Source organism: Pogona vitticeps, chromosome 1 (assembly GCF_051106095.1).
Source record: "Pogona vitticeps strain Pit_001003342236 chromosome 1, PviZW2.1, whole genome shotgun sequence".
Classification (NCBI taxonomy): Eukaryota; Metazoa; Chordata; class Lepidosauria; order Squamata; family Agamidae; genus Pogona; species Pogona vitticeps.
The window spans coordinates 249,386,077-249,402,922 of NC_135783.1; the positions used below are offsets into that span (position 1 = coordinate 249,386,077).

A 16,846-nucleotide genomic window follows, 5' to 3' on the forward strand; every position below is an offset into this window, starting at 1 on the left:
TGCACCAATCACCAATCCTGAAGAGGCTGAAATTGACCAATTCTATGAAGACTTACAACACCTGCTAGAACTGACACCAAAGAAAGATGTTCTTCTCATTATAGGAGATTGGAATGCTAAAGGGGAAGATATGATGGCAGTGACAGATTTAACTTTCTAGGGCTCCCTGATCACTGCAGATGGAGACAGCAGCCATGAAATTAAAAGACGCCTGCTTCTTGGGAGGAAAGCGATAACAAACCTAGACAGCATCTTAAAATGCAGAGACACCTAGATCTACCCGGATCACCCGCACGAGCCAGGAGGTGAGGTTGAGGAGCCTAATGACGAGGGAGGCCCGGAAGGAAAAAACACAAAATCGGGCCTTCTTGGTGGTGGCTCTTCGCCTCTGGAATAACCTTCCTCCAGCGATTCATGCGGCCCCTACGCTGCACACATTTAAGAGTCAGCTAAAAACATGATTATATGTTCAGGCCTTCCCTCCTGTCAACACTTAATTTCTTTCCTCTTCTCATCTATTTCTTTGTGTTATTATATGTGGTGCTGTTTATTTGTAAAATTTTTATGCTTATTGTATACTTTTTATGGAAGCTGCTCAGAGTGGTCGATCTGACCAGATGAGCAGAATATAAATCAAATTAACAACAACAACAACGACAACGACAACGACAACAACGACAACGACAACAACAACAACAACAACAACAACACCTTGCTGACAAAGGTCCGCATAGTCAAAGCTATGGTTTTTCCTTTGGAGACATCTGTTGAACACCTGGAGATCAGGGCCAGAAGATCTCATCTCTGCGCTTTTGGCATATGCTCAGCAGTGTTTCCCAACTTTGGGTCCCCAGATGTTCCTGGACTACAACTCCTAGAAATCCTGGCTAGAACAACTAATGGTGAAGGCTTCTGGGAGTTTTAGGCCAAGAACATCTGGGGGCCCAAGATTGGAAACCATTGGCTCATTGTTGAGAAGGAAAAGTTGGAAAGAGCTCTAAGGTCAGCCTTAATATACTGCATGTCGGTGCCAATGTATTCCTTAACTGTGGCAATGAAAAATACATGAGAGGGGGAGAGGGGCTGCGTGCTTGTGAACTGGACCCATTAAAAGTACATCAGCCCAGTATGTTAAATAATTTAGAGAGACAATTGTTTCTGTGGTGGAAAAATAGGAAAAATTAATAAGTTTTAAGAAGGATAGTTTCAGATAAAGATAGTAAGTCAAGGGATGCCTTTTTTTCCCCTGCTGTCAGTCCATTTAACCACAAGACCAAATGAAAGATAAGATCTTCAGCAAACCCTATTTAGTTATTTTTGTAGAAGAAAGGAAGCCTGTCTGTGTGAAAGCCACAGAAATCTCAGGCCACTAGCAGTTTGGGAGACTGCTCAATTTAACATGTTCAAGCAGAAGGTGCTCAGGCAAGGTCCCCATGCCTAACCACCCCCAAAAGACTGTGTTTTCTGCATAAATTGTGTGTTGCGTCATTTACTTTCTACTATGATTCACAAGCATGGATAGGCAAAGGATAGCTGTAAAAAAGGGGTGGGGACGTCTGCAAGCGCTGCCATCAACCCCATTAGTACCATTTCTCTGGAAATGAAATCCAGAAGTGTTGAAAACATGAGCTAAAAAAGAAAGGCAGTGGTAGGAGAATGAACAAGAAATAAAATGCATGTCTGCCAGGAAGAATTCACAGAGTAAAACTAATCCTAACATAGACAGAAGTCACATATTTGCAAAGTATGCTTGGACTTAGGCACAAAGGAGCTATTGAAGGAGACACAAACCACTCACATTGCTGCAGAATTTGCTAACCCAATTCAGTATTTTGGAGTTGCAAAGGCCAGAAGAATTCTCAAGGAAGGAATAAACTGAGGCTGCATTGCCTCAGACTAGAGGTGAGGTCTCAAATTTTCCGCGTGCAGAAAGTTATATATTCAAAAGAGAGAGTATATGAATTACAGTATTATTAAATTGCAGGAACATTTGATCATGTGGGCCCCTACCAGCAAAGAAAGGGGTATAACCAAGACACAAGCTTCCCAAATGAATAAAAAGTAAACAACAACAACAACAACAACAAAACTCTCAAAGACTAAAGAATCATCAACATTTTCTAGGTAAAGGAAGTAATAGCCCCTTGGTTACATATCACTGCAAAGATCACAAATATTATAAACATTTCCACTTCTCTAATTCTTTGAAGGATTGTAATGGCAGATTTATAAGTAACAACGCATGTGGAGGGTTGATTCAGGACACCACTCAAGCTGCTCAGTTAGCATTGTTAAAGGCCTGGCTTGATGTTGTTCAGTTAAGTCTTGGTACAGATCGGAAGAATATTAAGCGTTTCATTAGAAAGTCTTTTACGGTTCAATGCTGAAGGAAGGGAAGTAATGTGTGACAAATTAATTCTTTTTCCAAGGTGGAATGTAAGATTTTATGGGAATATGAATGTTACTTTAAATGAACCAAATAAACCTCTAGAAGGAACTGGAATAATTGTGATGGAAATGTATCAGAAATGCAAAGTTGTCTCCAGATATGGTCGGAGTGCAGCTCCCATCAACCCTCACCACTGGCTGTACTGGCTAGTCCTAATGGGAATTGCACTCCAGAGTGAGGAAACAGTTAGTTATAAACAATACAGTTACTTTTAACTAGTTACTTACCAGTAACGTAACTAGTAGTTACTTTCCCAAAAACTACAAAGTCACATTCGACAAATGTTTCTCTTGATCCCACATAACATGCCTTCTGTATTTGTATCTTGGCCCAATTAAAGTCTTAAAAACCCGAAGAAAACCCTTACGCTGTACAAATAATGAACAAGCAGCAGGTATCTGCATTTTACACCATACTGCCAGGATTATTTATTTATATTATTAATTTAAAGTATTTTACACTGCCTTTCTCCTTAAAAAGGACCCAAGGTGGCTTACATCATTCAAAGACAGTATTTAAGACTAACGAGTATACAAATACAAGAGGATCAAACAAATACCATACCAAAACACACACACACACACATACAGAGACAGATCAACAACATCAAAATACATCAAAGCAATAAGGCAAAACAGTCCATTCAAGATCCCAACCCAGGCAGCCAGTCACTAAGGCAAAGCTTGCCTGAGGAGAAAGGTCTTTGCCTGCTTGTGGAAGGGCAGCAAAGGTTGACAAGGAAACAACACCACCAACAAAAAGTAATGGAAGAAACCCAGAAAGCAGAAGAAGAACTGTGGGGAGATCAACAAAGATTACAAACATATATGGGGATCTCCTTCATCAAGGAGAATAAAAAGCACACATTAAAATTGGTGCATTTTAACATATGTTTGTTTGTCACCACATCCAACCTGTAAAGCAGTTTGCTAGGAAATGGGCTTTGAACCACACTGCAAAGCTACCAAAATAATCTGTTATCTCTAATGATGATCATTCAATCTTTCAGAACCTGTCTGAGGCAGATTTCCTTTAGAAAGGTTTCATTGCAGCATGTTTAGAAAGTGAGCGTGAAAAACAACCACAGAAATGAAGGAAAAGGCACCATGTGGCACCAGTTATTATTTTGCAACAGACCCTGCTTTGGCTTGTGCCACCCACCACGTGATCCTTGTACCGCCTGAACTGTCCCTTGGACTCCTCAGAGATGAACCAACAAGTGCCAGTTCCTGTATGGCTTCCAGATGTCAGACATGCTGAATCAACACACCCAGCACTTTTGGAAACATGCTGAAGTAATGTTTTTTTTTTCCAATGTTCGGATGAAGCAACAGACACTGCAAAACAGAAAACTCAAGGTCTTCTGGCTAGTCTTTGGTGGAACCAGAAGGTGTCCCTTGGCTCTCCATGTTTCCATAATGCAAATACCCTTGAGTTTCTGTTTCTCCTACATGTTCCACAGGATGGCTACTTGCCTCAAACAGCAATCTTTTAATGACCAGACCTTAATCCCACATGGCAATGGCTTCAAATTCTGGATTCAGACTGCCAAAACATATAGCTGTTCCAATTCAACAGATGAGCAATACATGGAATTATTAACATAGGATCATTTTCAGTCACTCAAAGTAGGCCACAAAACACTTTCATACTCAATTCATGTTTGATGGACATCCATCAGACATGAAAGAGAACAACCCCTTCCAAAGCTTGGGAATGTTACATTTTTTTGGACTAAAGCTCCCCAAATAGTACAGCCAGCATGGTCAGAGCACTCTGCCAAATTTTGACCATTTGTTCACAAAAGGAAACTAGCACAGCTGGCTGGATAGCTCAGTAGTTTAGGTTCATGGATGTGGAGCCAGAGGTTGGGAGTTCAATTCCCCACTGTGCCTCATGAGAGAAGAGCCAGCCTGTGTAGCCTTGGGTGAGCTACACAATCCCAGAGTGGCCTCAGAAAAAGTGAATGGTCAACCACTTCTGTATATTCATAAAAGTCATCAGAAGTCAAAACTGACTTGATCTCACACACACACACACACACACAGACACACACACACACACAGAGCCACCACTACTTTTACAAGGCTAGTTAAAAGGGGCCTCCATCAACAACTACTTCCTGTGAACAGAATTGCCAGCAGAGCAAAATAATTAAGGTCCTAAATCACTTCCCAAAAAAAAGCTAAAAAGGGGCCGTTCATCCCAACTCCTTCTTCGCCTGGGAATACTTAAGAACTGCCCTAGCCAACCACTGCCTTCCCCCACTCAACTGCCGCCTCTTTGCCACATCCATTTGCTCAAATGGAAATCACAGGTGCAGACCCACAAATGGGCAAAGGACCAGTGCTTGTTTGCTTCGAAAGAGTTTCTTGGCTTTCTATCTTTGCTGTGCTGGCTAAAAGAGCAGCAGTCAAGAAACAAATCATTTTCCTTGCGAGTTTCCTCTCAATTACACTTTTGCTCTAGTGTTAAGGGCTACAATGGTCATCTTCAGGTGGCAAACTGATGATGATGATGATGATTAATGGTAAAATATGCTTTATAAATGCAATATAAATTGTATATCCAGATTTAACTTTTACATGCACCTGAGAGTTAGTGGCAATTTGTGTGTTCGTTGTTTCATAAAATAATGGCACTTTTTGAGATTTATGATTTATGTAATAACCACAATAATTTTAAGATCTGCTCTTGTTCCTTCTATAACAGCACCTTGTCCCCCTCCCTTTCTGTTTCTGACAAATTTGCTTTTTCTGATTAATTTAAAGCCCCTTTCACTTCACCACCACTCCTCACATCTTCAGCTTAGCCTTCTATACTTTATGTCACAGCTTGAGATTGAAATTTTTTTTATAGACAACAATTCTCACAACCTCCAACCCCACCCAGCTGGGAAATTTAAAGAGCTTTGTAATCCAAACAAGTAACTTTTCCATGCTCCACTCTACACTCTGGGAACTCGGAGAACCCATATAGAAGCCATTGGTCCATCTGGCACAGTACTGTTGGCACTGCCTTTTCCAGCCCTATCTGGAGATGCCACAAATTGCAACTGGGAACTTCTGAATACAAAGCATACATCTTTATTTTATTTATTATTTATTTATTTTATTTATTTTATTTATATCCCGCCTATCTAGTCACAAAGGACTACTCTAGGCGGCTTACAACAGGGAAAAAATACTATAAAAATAAAACAACAAATTACAAAACAGGTAAAAGTAAAAAACAATAAAAGGTAAGAAAATCAAAAGTAATCTGGTGAGAAGGCCTGCCGAAACATCCAGGTCTTTAGTAGATTCTTAAAAGTGCCCAGCGAGGGAGCTCCGCGAATACCAGGAGGTAAATTATTCCACAGGTGAGGAGCCACCGACGAGAAGGCCCTATTTCTTGTTTTCTCTTTTCGGGCCTCCCTCGGCGTTAGGCTCCTCAGCCTCATCTCCTGGCTCGCCCGTGTGACCCGGGTAGAACTTGGTGGGAGAAGGCGTTCCGCCAGATATCGAGGCCCTAAACCGTTTAGGGCTTTATACGTAAGCGTTAACACTTTGAAGTCGATGTGGAACCTGATGGGCAGCCAATGCAATGCAGCCAGAGTGGGCGAAATATGTTGGAATTTTTTCACTCCACTGAGTAATCTGGCCGCCGCATTCTGCACCACCTGTAATTTCCGCAGCAACCTCAAAGGAAGCCCCACGTAGAGCGCATTACAGTGGTCTAATCTCGAGATTACGAGCGCGTGTACTAAGATGGTGAGCGCCCCCACTTCCAGGTAGGGCCGCAGCTGGGCTATCCGCCTAAGATGAAAAAAGGCGGTGCGGACCACCGACGCCACCTGTGACTCCATGGAGAGCACCGGGTCCAGATGGATCCCCAAGCTACGTACCCCATCCTTTGCAGGGAGAGTCACCCCCCCCAAAAGAGAGGGAGTTTCCCAAATCCCCGACTGTGGGGGGGCCCACCCTCAGTACTTCCGTCTTGTACGGGTTCAATATTCCACCAATATTAGACAAGTGGAATAAATTCATCCTCCCCTATTCATGACAATCCCAGTGCTCCAGCTTCAGGATATATGGATGGCCTTTTTACCTATATCAGTGTTCATGTACCATATGTTCTGAAGTCACTGCTATTCCTGTTCCAGTGTCAGCTCTCTAGCCATTTCTCAGACTCTTGACTTGAACTGGCTGACTGCTGTGGTTGTCCTTGAGCCTCCCACCCACATGAAGGAACCAAATGAAAGATGAGTGCACAGATTGACATTGCATACCAGTGTTCCTATTTCCCTGGATTACTGTATTTTTTGCAAAAGTTAGGTTCTGCCAAAACAAGAAGAGAAGAAGGGAAATGCACAGGATCTCTGTGTTTGTTTGTTTTTAACAGAGGGCCCTGGCAGTTTCCTGCAGAGCTGATTCAAGAGTCCTGCTTCCTGTATGAAATGCTTACAGGGCTACTTTTGGTAGAATTCTATAAGACATGTGTCATGGAGTATACATTCTATGGAATCTCATGTCTTTCTCCAAATCAATCAACACACCATCAAGTAGGGGCAAAAGTACCAGTGCAAGAGCAATAGATGCAACCTACATTTCAGTGTCCAGTACATTTTCTTCTTTCATTTACCTGGAGAGATAGCTATTACTGTAGCTGGAAAACAGCAGGGGAGTCTCATCGATCTGATACAAATTCAGAGGGATTCATTCAAACCTTCTGAATACAGAGAGGCATAACACCAACAGCACCAACACATGAAAAATGTGCACACATATTTTTTCAGCTTCCCATTTTGCTTTATTCAGGTAAATATTTCATTTCCTTTTTTTTTACACATGCTGAGCCCTTGCTTTTTTTTCTTATACTGTACACATCACCACTGATTCAGAAGTTGAGAACAAGCTGTAACTAAAGCTAGCACAGTGATGGAAATATGAATTAATAGATGCATGAAAGGAATGAGCCACCAACACCAATACCATTCAATTTTTAACTTCTCCTGGGTCATATAAAACATATACACATTCCTCAACCAGAATATGCACCAAATTGTCCAGATAAACGGTATGTTCCCCCAAAATCCAAAACAAGGCATACTTTTCTCTTGTAACAAGCTATCCACTCCTGGTCATCCCAGTCCATCTTGTCTGATTGTCACAAGGCACAAACAGACAGCTTTGATATTCTTAAGACTTCAAAGGCATGGCACCAATTAAACCAAGGTCATTTCAGATTGCCTCTTAGACATGCTGATCCCACATTTTTCAGTGGGATACAGTGTCACTTGCTCATCTCCTGCTCACCGTCCACAGAAAATCTGAAGTCACCACCTCCTCTCTTATTCTAAGGCAGGATTCAGAAAAAAATAGAATCTGATCCCTGGGATCAGTAGAGAGATTTTTGGAGGATCAGAAACTTTGATTTTCCTGTCAGAAGAAACTATGGCTTGGACCTCTGCCTTAGCAATCCAAAACACCACAGAAGAGCTTGGAAAAAAGCTGCTTTCTGAGCTATAACTCCCCCTGACTCTGGGGATTCTGGGATCTGCAATCCAGAAAAGAAAAGAATTCCCAAGCACTGCAGAAAAGCCAGGCCCATAACAACTGAATGGGCCACTGCAATAATTAATGGGTCTCTTCAGGAGGGCAAGATACCCCTTGCCCTCAAGGAGACATTCATTAGGCCCGTTAGGAAGAAACCAAATTTGGCAACGGACGATATTGGCAATTATAGGCCGGTCGCCAATGTTTCTTTCCTTAGCAACGTGGTTGAGAGAGTGGTGGCAGATCAGCTTCAGGTGCTCTTGGATGAAACAAACACCCTGGACCCATTCCAGTTGGGCTTCAGGCCGCGCTACAGTAGAGACGGCACTGGTCGCACTGATGGATGACCTGTTGAGGGAGGCCGATGGGGGCAATATGCCCTTGTTGGTCCTCCTCGACATCTCGGCGGTCTTTGATACCGTTGACCATGGTATCCTCCTGGGGAGGCTCTCTGAGTTGGTAATTGGTGGCCAGGCCCTTGCCTGGCTCCGTCCCTTCTTGGAGGACCGTCCCCAGAGAATTCAGATTGGGGAGAGTGTCTCGGCCCCCTGGAGTCTCAACTGTGGGGTTCCACAGGGGTTGATCATCTCTCCAATGCTGTTTAACATCTATATGAGGCCGCTAGGTGGGGTCATCAGGGGGTGTGGGGCATCGTGTCACCAGTATGCTCTACATCTCCTTCTCATCCACCGAAGTGCATGCCGTCCTATCCCTTCAGCGCTGCCTGGAGACTGTATTGGAATGGATGCAGTTGAATGGGTTAAGGCTGAACCCGGACAAGACGGAGGTCTTGAGGGTGGGCGGTCCTTCCATCAACGGTATAGGTAACTCCCTTTCTTTTGGGGTGACGACCCTTGCCACAAAGAGTGAGGTCCGCAGCTTGGGGGTACATCTGGACCCAGCGTTTACCATGGAAACCCAGGTGGCGTCCGTGGTCCGCTCCGCCTATTTTCATCTATGGCGGATTGCCCAGCTGCGAAAACTTGACTATTCAAGCAGGCCTTCCCTTCAGACAACTGACTCTTATTTTTTTTTTCCTTTTGATCTATGCCATCTTGGAACTGTTTACTTTAAATTAATTGTTATATCTTATATTGCCTTGTTTTTAGCTATGTAGAACTGTGAATATTTTAAATTTTTTATTGTATATGTTGTGAGCCGCCCAGAGTAGACTATGTCTAGATGGGCGGCATATAAATACAATAAATAAATAAATAAATAAATAAATAAATAAATAAATAAATGAATGAATGAATGAATGAATGAATGAATGAATGAATGAATGAATGAATGAATGAACGTAAGAGAGTTCCCAATCTGCTGGTTTCCAGAGATTACTGTGGGCAAGGAAGCCTTGTATGTGGGCCCATAGTTCTTCAGTTTTGTCCTTTAAAGAAAGCAAAGTCTGGCCCTTCCCTCATGCCAAAAGAGCCTTTGTTCCAAATTATTTTTTTAACACAACCCTTTAAATCATAATTAAAATCCTTAGTTTGTCCTCTCCAAACACAGGCTAAGTGCCTACTCAAAGTAACAGGGCTTCAAAGATACCTTTCAGCCTCCCATACACCCATTCAGCCACATTGGATAGGAGTACTGTACTGTTCTCCTGCAAAGGAAAGCTAAAAAGCATCACGTTTTTGTCTTTTTTAAACTTTATTTCTATTTTGCTTTTACCTGTTATTGCTATTGTTATTCTTTACATCCATACGCCAGTTTCCACCCACGAGCTCAAGGTGGTGTGTTTGGCTCTTGTTCTCTCTCTCTTCCCCACTTCATCCTCATAACAACAACCCTTTTCAGTGGAGAAGCTATGAGTGGCCTAAGGTCACTCGGTGTTTTTCATGGTACTGTGAGGGGACTTGAATCCAGATTTCCCAGATCTTAGTCTAGCCATGTAGCCATTATACCACATCACAACGGTACACTCTCGCTCGCTCTTTCTAGGGCAATTTTCTGCTGATGGGCCAATTTAAGTATCAGATGATGTGGAAATGTCAAGCCAAAATTAGCCACACATCCAACCAAGAATTCTTCCTTTGGGGATCAAAAGAGAGCTATTTCCTTTTTGCAGAGCAACAACCCAGTTTTTAGCAGCTTCTTTAGGAAACCATCTGCTGTCTACAGCCAGGATGGGAAACCATCCTCCTGCTGAAACCATAGTCCCTTTGGGGTAATCTGCTGAATACAGGGCTAATCGTGAACAAAGTCAGGACTGGAAGAACACCCCCAAGTTGGGACATCTTCCCTGCCCAAAAAATACTGAAACTAGTAGGTTGATGGCTTCAGCTTGCTCATCCCTGGTCTATGTCTGGGTAGGGGACACAAAGGATATAAAAGTCTCCCTGAATAAAACAGCCTTGGATGTCCAAGGGGAGCATCCCCTTCCGATGCCTAAATCTGGTATTTCTTTAAACCTACACAGGTGAAAACTATAGGTAGGTCAAAAATATACTGTATAAGTATCACTAAGAAACTTTGTATACCCCCACCCCATCAGTTATGAGGAGGTTCTTGGAAACAGCCTGGCTGAATCAAACTTCTTGGGATAGAAGATATTCAAGAAATAATAAAGAGATAAATTATATTATAAATTATATTATGGTTATGGAGAAATATAATTTATCTTTTTATTATTTCTATATGTATGCTGTTGGAACCATAGAAAGAAAAGCAGAATTGCAATATTTTTACTGCAGAAATAAATCTACCCAAGAACTTAAAAAAGCCGCTCTTAGTAAATATTTGTTTCTGTATTAGGCAGCACCTTAAGTCCTATTTCTGCCCAAGCTGAGGTTGGAGGGGCAGAGGTAGCTGTGTTAGTCTGTTGCAGCAAAAGTAGAAGAGACTTGTGGCACCTCAAAGAACAAGTTTTATTTGGCATAAGATGAAGTGAGCTACCGTCCATCAGAACGTATGCCAGCTGAAACGTGGTGGGCTTCAAGATGCCACAAAGCTCTGTTGTTTTTCAAAAGGGAAGCGTCCACGACTCCCACGGTCTTCTTTGACTGAGCGCCCAGCAGGACCTGTGCGAACTACAACTCCCATCACCCACAATTAAAGATGTAGTCCAACATATTTGCAGAGTATCAGTTTGAAGGTGACTCAGTTTTCTTATTAGAAGCTTCCTCCTAATGATTCATTTCATTATCACTCTGTATACCATCCTAAGTCCAGGATCTCTTGTCCAGCCCCTGCCGCCCCCCACCCTCCACCCCGCCTCCATAGCTGGACTCAGGATTTGCCTTGGACGGTCATTCTCCCATCAGTTATCCCCGTGTAAAATCAAAAGCACCATAAACTTCCATGCAGGGTTGTTAGGAAGGTGAAGAAGATAAAATAGTGGTTTTTTTAAAAAAAGAAAGTACTCGGGAGATTCAAAGCACTGGGCTCAGAATCTTCCACAACCTCCTGCTGGTGACATTTTGCGACCTAACCGGCAACCAAACCCACTTCTCGTGCTCCTCCTCCTCCTCCTCTTCCTCCTCCTCGCTCTCCTTCTCCGGTGATCGCTGACCAGCAGCATCACGAGGGTCCGAGAGAAAGTTTGCGGCGGAACCGAGGGAAACAAGTCGGCTCGGGGAGGGCGCGGGAGGAGGGCGAGCCGAGCGAGGGACGCGGCGACGACGAGTCTCTCCCCCCCCCCCCAGCCAGCCTCTGTTCCTCGGTCACCCCCAGCGCTTCATTAGGGCACCGCCGTCCTCCCCCCCCCCCGCCGCAGTCTCAGGCCAGCTGAGCGGAGGCGCCGGGAAAGAGAAGGGAATTCCTGCTGCTGCTGCCCGAGGAGGAGCGCGGCTGTCAAACCGAGGCGGCGGGGTTTGGTCCAGCCTCCGCAGGTCCTCCTCACCCCTCCCGCCCCCCCCGGCCCCGTCGAGAAAGCAAGAAGAAAAGTACCCCTTCCTAGCCGGATCCCCATCACCCCGCCCCTCTCCCCCCCCCCCCCGGTGGGACGAATGGATCCCAGACAGGCGATCTTCACCGACCTCCTCCACATGCTGGCTCCGCGGCCGTGCCAAGGACGTCGCTCAAAGAGAGCCCCACCAGCAGGAGGGTGCCGCGGCCATCGCCTTCCCGCTCTCTCGCTCTCTTTCTCCCCGGCTCGGAAGCGATCGGTGCGGGGCCCGCCGGCCTCTCTGCTTCCCCTCCGCTGCCGGCCCTCCCCCGGCCGCCCGCCGAGCTCCGCTGCGGCAGAAGCTGGAGGCTCTCCCCGAGCCAGCTGCTGGGCTGTCTCCGCAGCTGGCGCGGGGAGGGGGGGAAGAGAGAGAGGGAGAGCCGGAGAGGTCACGTGACCTCCCAGAAAGCGCGCGCATACACCCCCCCCCTTCTCCTCCTCCTCCTCCCAGTTCTCTTCTCTCGCCTTTTCGCCCGGCGCCGGGATGCACGTGCACACATCCAGCGCGGCGGCGGCGGCGGCGGCGGCGGCGGGTCACGTGATCGCCGGTTCCCATTCACTCTTCTGCGTGGCGCCCCCGTGTCCGGGCTGTTCCGCACCCCTTCCCTCTCCTTCCCGCCCTCACTGCCCTTCTGCTGCCCCTGCCTTTGGTTGGTAGGGTCTGTTTTTAGAGGATTGGTCGCTTATACTGGACCAGCAGCCCGCCGGCTTCCTTTCTAGAGCCGCTTCATTTGGGGGGCGCTTTTGAGGGCTTCTTAGCCCCTCATTCCCTTGAGGGATTCTGACAGGAGAGGCCTGTCCAGTGTGGCGAAGCAGGAATGGCAACAAAAGTCGTCCTCCTCCCGTCCTTCCTCCAGTGGCCTCCCTCTCCTCCCCTTTCCCCTGCCATTCCCCTCTGTTGCAGGACGAACCTGGGTAGGCTGAAACCTTACAATGATTGTTGTTACTGATGGGCCTTCCGGTAATAAAGAGGCTGGTGCTGGAGGAGGCTCTTGAGAGTCCCCTGGACTGCAAGGAGAACAAACCTATCCATTCTAAAGGAAATCAAGCCTGAGTGCTCCCTGGAAGGACAGATCCTGAAGCTGAGGCTCCAGTAGTTTGGCCATCTCATGAGAAGAGAAGACTCCCTGGAAAAGACCCTGATGTTGGGGAAGTGTGATGGCAAGAGGAGAAGGGGACGACAGAGGACGAGATGGCTGGACAGTGTCTGCGAAGGAACCAACATGAATTTGACACAACTCCGGGAGGCAGTGGAAGATAGGAGGGCCTGGCATGCTCTGGTCCATGGGGTCACGAAGGGTCAGACACGACTAAACAAACCAAACGAACAAAGAGGCACAAGCAGGGATGGAAGCAGAAATGGCATTTCTAAGTAAGCACCACAGTTGGCCTATTATCAAGATGCCCCTGGAGATAGTTTAAGGCTGGTGTTTTGTCCACATGTCGTTTGGCTGAAAATAAGAAACAAATGAAAACATCTGCCTTTTAATGTTTAATTCAGAGGGGATTGTAATGTATGTCATTTCCAGGGACACGTGGGATGCAGCCTTGTCGTGCCTTAAAAAAGCACATTTCTAATATAATGTGCCATGCCTCTGATAAAGTTGGCTGTAGTCCACAAAAACATGATGCCATAATAAATTCGGTAGTCTTTAAGGTGTTAAAAAGGTGCTTTAAGATGCCGCTTGATTTTACAGGAGCAGCTACCTTTTGGGGAATAATTTTACAATGCTTTTAGTAATGATGGACTGGCTCCCTAAAGGATGGCACGGGCTTGAGTTTGAAAGAGCTGAGCAGGGCAGTTGAGGTCAGGGCATTTGGGAGGTCACCCATTCATAGGGTTGCCATAAATCTGAAGCAACCTGACAGCATGCGACAACAAACTTGGTAATACATGTTCATGCTTTCTCCCTTCTTTAAATTCATGCCCTTGAAAAGTAAGGTTCCGGTTGCTGTTGCACAGACATTAAACGCAAAAACAGAAAAGAGAAGCCAGGGTTCATAAGTACACTATTGTTAAGTTATTATTTCCACTTGAAGTTTGGGCCATGTGGTGGAGTCCTTTGCAAGTCTTTTCCCCGAAATATATATATGTGGGTGTAGGATTCTGCCTGAGACTGCAGTTCTAGACACATTTACATGGGACTAAATCCAATGGAATCTAGTGTGGCTTAGTTCTAAATAAACAGCAAATGGTGTTGCAATTCATCTCTGTCATAGGCGCCACCCTTTCCCTTCTCTTTTGCTTACTATATTTGTGGTAAAATTTAATAAACACATTTATCCTACAGTTATGCGGAACAGTTAAACAAAACCAACCCTTGCAAACTAACTGGTAAATATTTGAAAATGACCCCAATGCATATACAAATATGACAACATCAGTCACAGTCATTATTCACCCTGATGAAGGTGGGAGTTATAACAGGATGCAAGCGTCTCAAGAATTTTGTAAAATTATCTCCTGGCAAAGAGTTTGGGGGAACTCAAAAGCCTGCATAGTCCTGTGGCATTTTACTTGGTCCTAGGAAAAGTATCGCCTAACTAGATTTGGGGGGTGGGAAGACAAGCATGGCCACCTTTATTTTTGTACTGTAAAATAATATCTGGTGTGGAACAAATGGACAGGGAGAATTCCCCCCCCCATCTCATAATACTAGAATCTTGGGTTATGAATGAAACTAAATGGTGGACACTTTTCTTTCCTCAGTGACCCACACTGGACAAGCAGACAACACAGTTCAAAGTGTGGCAGTGTAAGGGAGAAAGGAACCCTGCTGAATGTGTGGTGAACCCACCCAAGACTTGCTTCTGATAAGGGGGGGCTGCTTCCTCCCTCACCATGAGTGGGTATGGTGAACAATGGTTACCCTTTCTTCTTTCTGACATCTGTATAAATATTTGGAAAGCTGTAAACTTATTTCTGCTCTAGCTGCTTTTCAGTAAGCGTAACGCAACAAGCTTGTGCAATACTCACTTGTATGATTTGTCTTGTGGTCCTTTTATTATCCTCATAACTTTGCCCAGAATCCTTTCCAGTTTGTCAACATCCTTTTTGCACTGTAATTCCCAGAATGAAACTTCATTCTCCCAATAAGGTCTTTCCACTGCTGAACGCATCAGTCTGTTAGGCATTGTGCAATGGCCATTAAAGAAAAACGAAACAGAACAGCTCCTTAACTAGGCAGGAGAAAGGTACAATTGTAGAGAATGTTAGGATCAACTTACACACCGGTCAATTCAACAATGCTAGTAGGGCCAGAAAATAACTTGGAAACATTATGTGAGGGGATTAGATTATAGTGGGTAGTGCTGTGTGTTTTTGTGTGTGTTTGTGTTTTGATTCATGGTCCAAAAAGACATTTTGCCAAATTTTAAATTGGAAAGACAAATACCCTGTATGAGTTCCCCAGGACAGTTAGGAAAGCTGCTGGTAAAAGGCAGGTCCACATTCCAAAGTCCACAGCTCAGGGCGCCCATCAATTGCAATCACAGATGACTGCCGGGGACTTAAATTGGCACCGGGTTCCATGCCTTCTTCCCCTCCAGTGCACGGCTGTCTGGAATGCAGGATTCCCCCTCGGACGTGTTGTGCTCAGACAGCTTTAATTGGCTCAGCAGGAAATACAGGACTTTAGAGAAAGATTATTGTACTGCACGGGAAATGAACAGTGAGGGACAGGGACAGGAATCTTCAGGAAAAGGCTGGCTTGCAGCGATCAATCGGAAACTTTCAGGATGCTTGAGCTTTCTAGAAACTTGGTAAGCCAGTAGCTGTTCCAAAGAGAGAGAACTGATGGATGAAACAGGAATTGGGAAAGTTGAACTGTGGCCCCCATGATCAAGGAGAGTTTTCCTTTTATATATAGTGCCCTTATATGTACCGTATATGCGTATACATATTTGTATGCATTTGTGTTTGGTGGGTGTGGGACAGGTGGCGAGAGTGGTAGCCCTCTCGCTGGAGTGCCGTCCCTTCCCCTTACCACCGAGAAAGAGATACAGACCCTGCCCACCTCGTCTCCCAAGAGAACAGAGCAGCGAGGGGCAGATACACGGGAAATAGAGGGAGAAATACAAAAGTTAACTGTTGAAGGAACCCGGGGGAAAAAACGGCAGGTATAGAGCGGAAGAAGAGGGTGGAAATAGAGGCGGGAACAGCAGATATAAAGAGGAGGGAAGGACAGTCACCACCAGGTTGGGAGTGGGTCTGGATGGAGGATCCCTGGACCGGAGCATGGGACAGGCTGAGGGTCCCAAAATAGGAGGTGGACTATAGGGAAAGGGGCGAAATCCCTTTGAGACCCTGTTATTGGGGAGAAGCCAGAGAGTGGAGGAGAAAGCTAGGAGAAGAAAAAGAGAAAGAGAAAGGAAGAAGAGGCTGGAATGGAGGGTGAGGGAAATGAGGATGAAGGGGGAGGGGGAGGACCCTGGAAGACACACACACCCACGTTCGATGTTCTGTGTGGGCGGATGGTCCGGATAATGACACTGTGCCCCTGCTGGAAGGTGAAGCAGGGCATGCGGTGAACGGGAATTTATCTATAGATTGGAGGCCCCTGGCTGACCCTTTGTCAAAAGGAGAAAAATGTGGGAATAATTTTGTTGACACAAAACATCACACCTTTTTCTAAATTCCAAAAATCTGATTTATTTGAACGAAGAAAGGAGCCTGAAGCTGAACCCTCACAGTGGGGCAGTAACAGGATCTAAACTGGGTCCTGGGCCAAGAAGATTATCTAAAAGCACAGTGATAAGTTTCAACCATCAAAACTAAATGTGAGCGTAGTTCTGACAAGGAGGGTAGGCGGCTGCCTGTGCACGTATTTCAGTGACCTTTTTGGAGGCTGTTCCTTTCGTTCGCTCTTTCCTACAGGCCTGCATTTGTGAATTTTTCATGTATTCATCTTTTTAATAGCAATTTGCAGTGCTTTTGTTAAAATGGTACCAGTGCCTGTAGAACCCATAATA

The 16,846-nt window shown here is 45.1% G+C and overlaps 1 protein-coding gene and 1 long non-coding RNA gene across 8 annotated transcripts in view; one reads left to right on the forward strand and one right to left on the reverse strand.

The window, feature by feature from the left end:
- The window catches only part of LOC110086181 (guanine nucleotide exchange factor for Rab-3A), a 52,745-nt gene extending 40,407 nt beyond the window's left edge, over positions 1 to 12,338 (reverse strand). For 2 of the 7 annotated variants that reach the window (XM_072985548.2, XM_072985542.2), the window contains exon 1: positions 11,967 to 12,333. In XM_072985548.2, the coding sequence (XP_072841649.2) occupies positions 11,967 to 11,977 (11 nt within the window). In that variant the 5' untranslated portion in view covers positions 11,978 to 12,333. Of the gene's footprint in view, positions 1 to 11,966 lie in introns of all 7 variants that reach the window. The other 5 variants (XM_078383584.1, XM_072985543.2, XM_072985541.2 and 2 more) reach the window with 5 other exon arrangements.
- A 497-nt stretch (positions 12,339 to 12,835) lies between these two features.
- LOC140703069 (uncharacterized) lies at positions 12,836 to 15,711 on the forward strand. The gene is made up of 2 exons (XR_012082377.2): positions 12,836 to 13,247; positions 14,586 to 15,711. It is a non-coding gene; the product is annotated as an uncharacterized LOC140703069 (long non-coding RNA).
- The last annotated feature ends 1,135 nt before the right edge of the window (positions 15,712 to 16,846 follow it).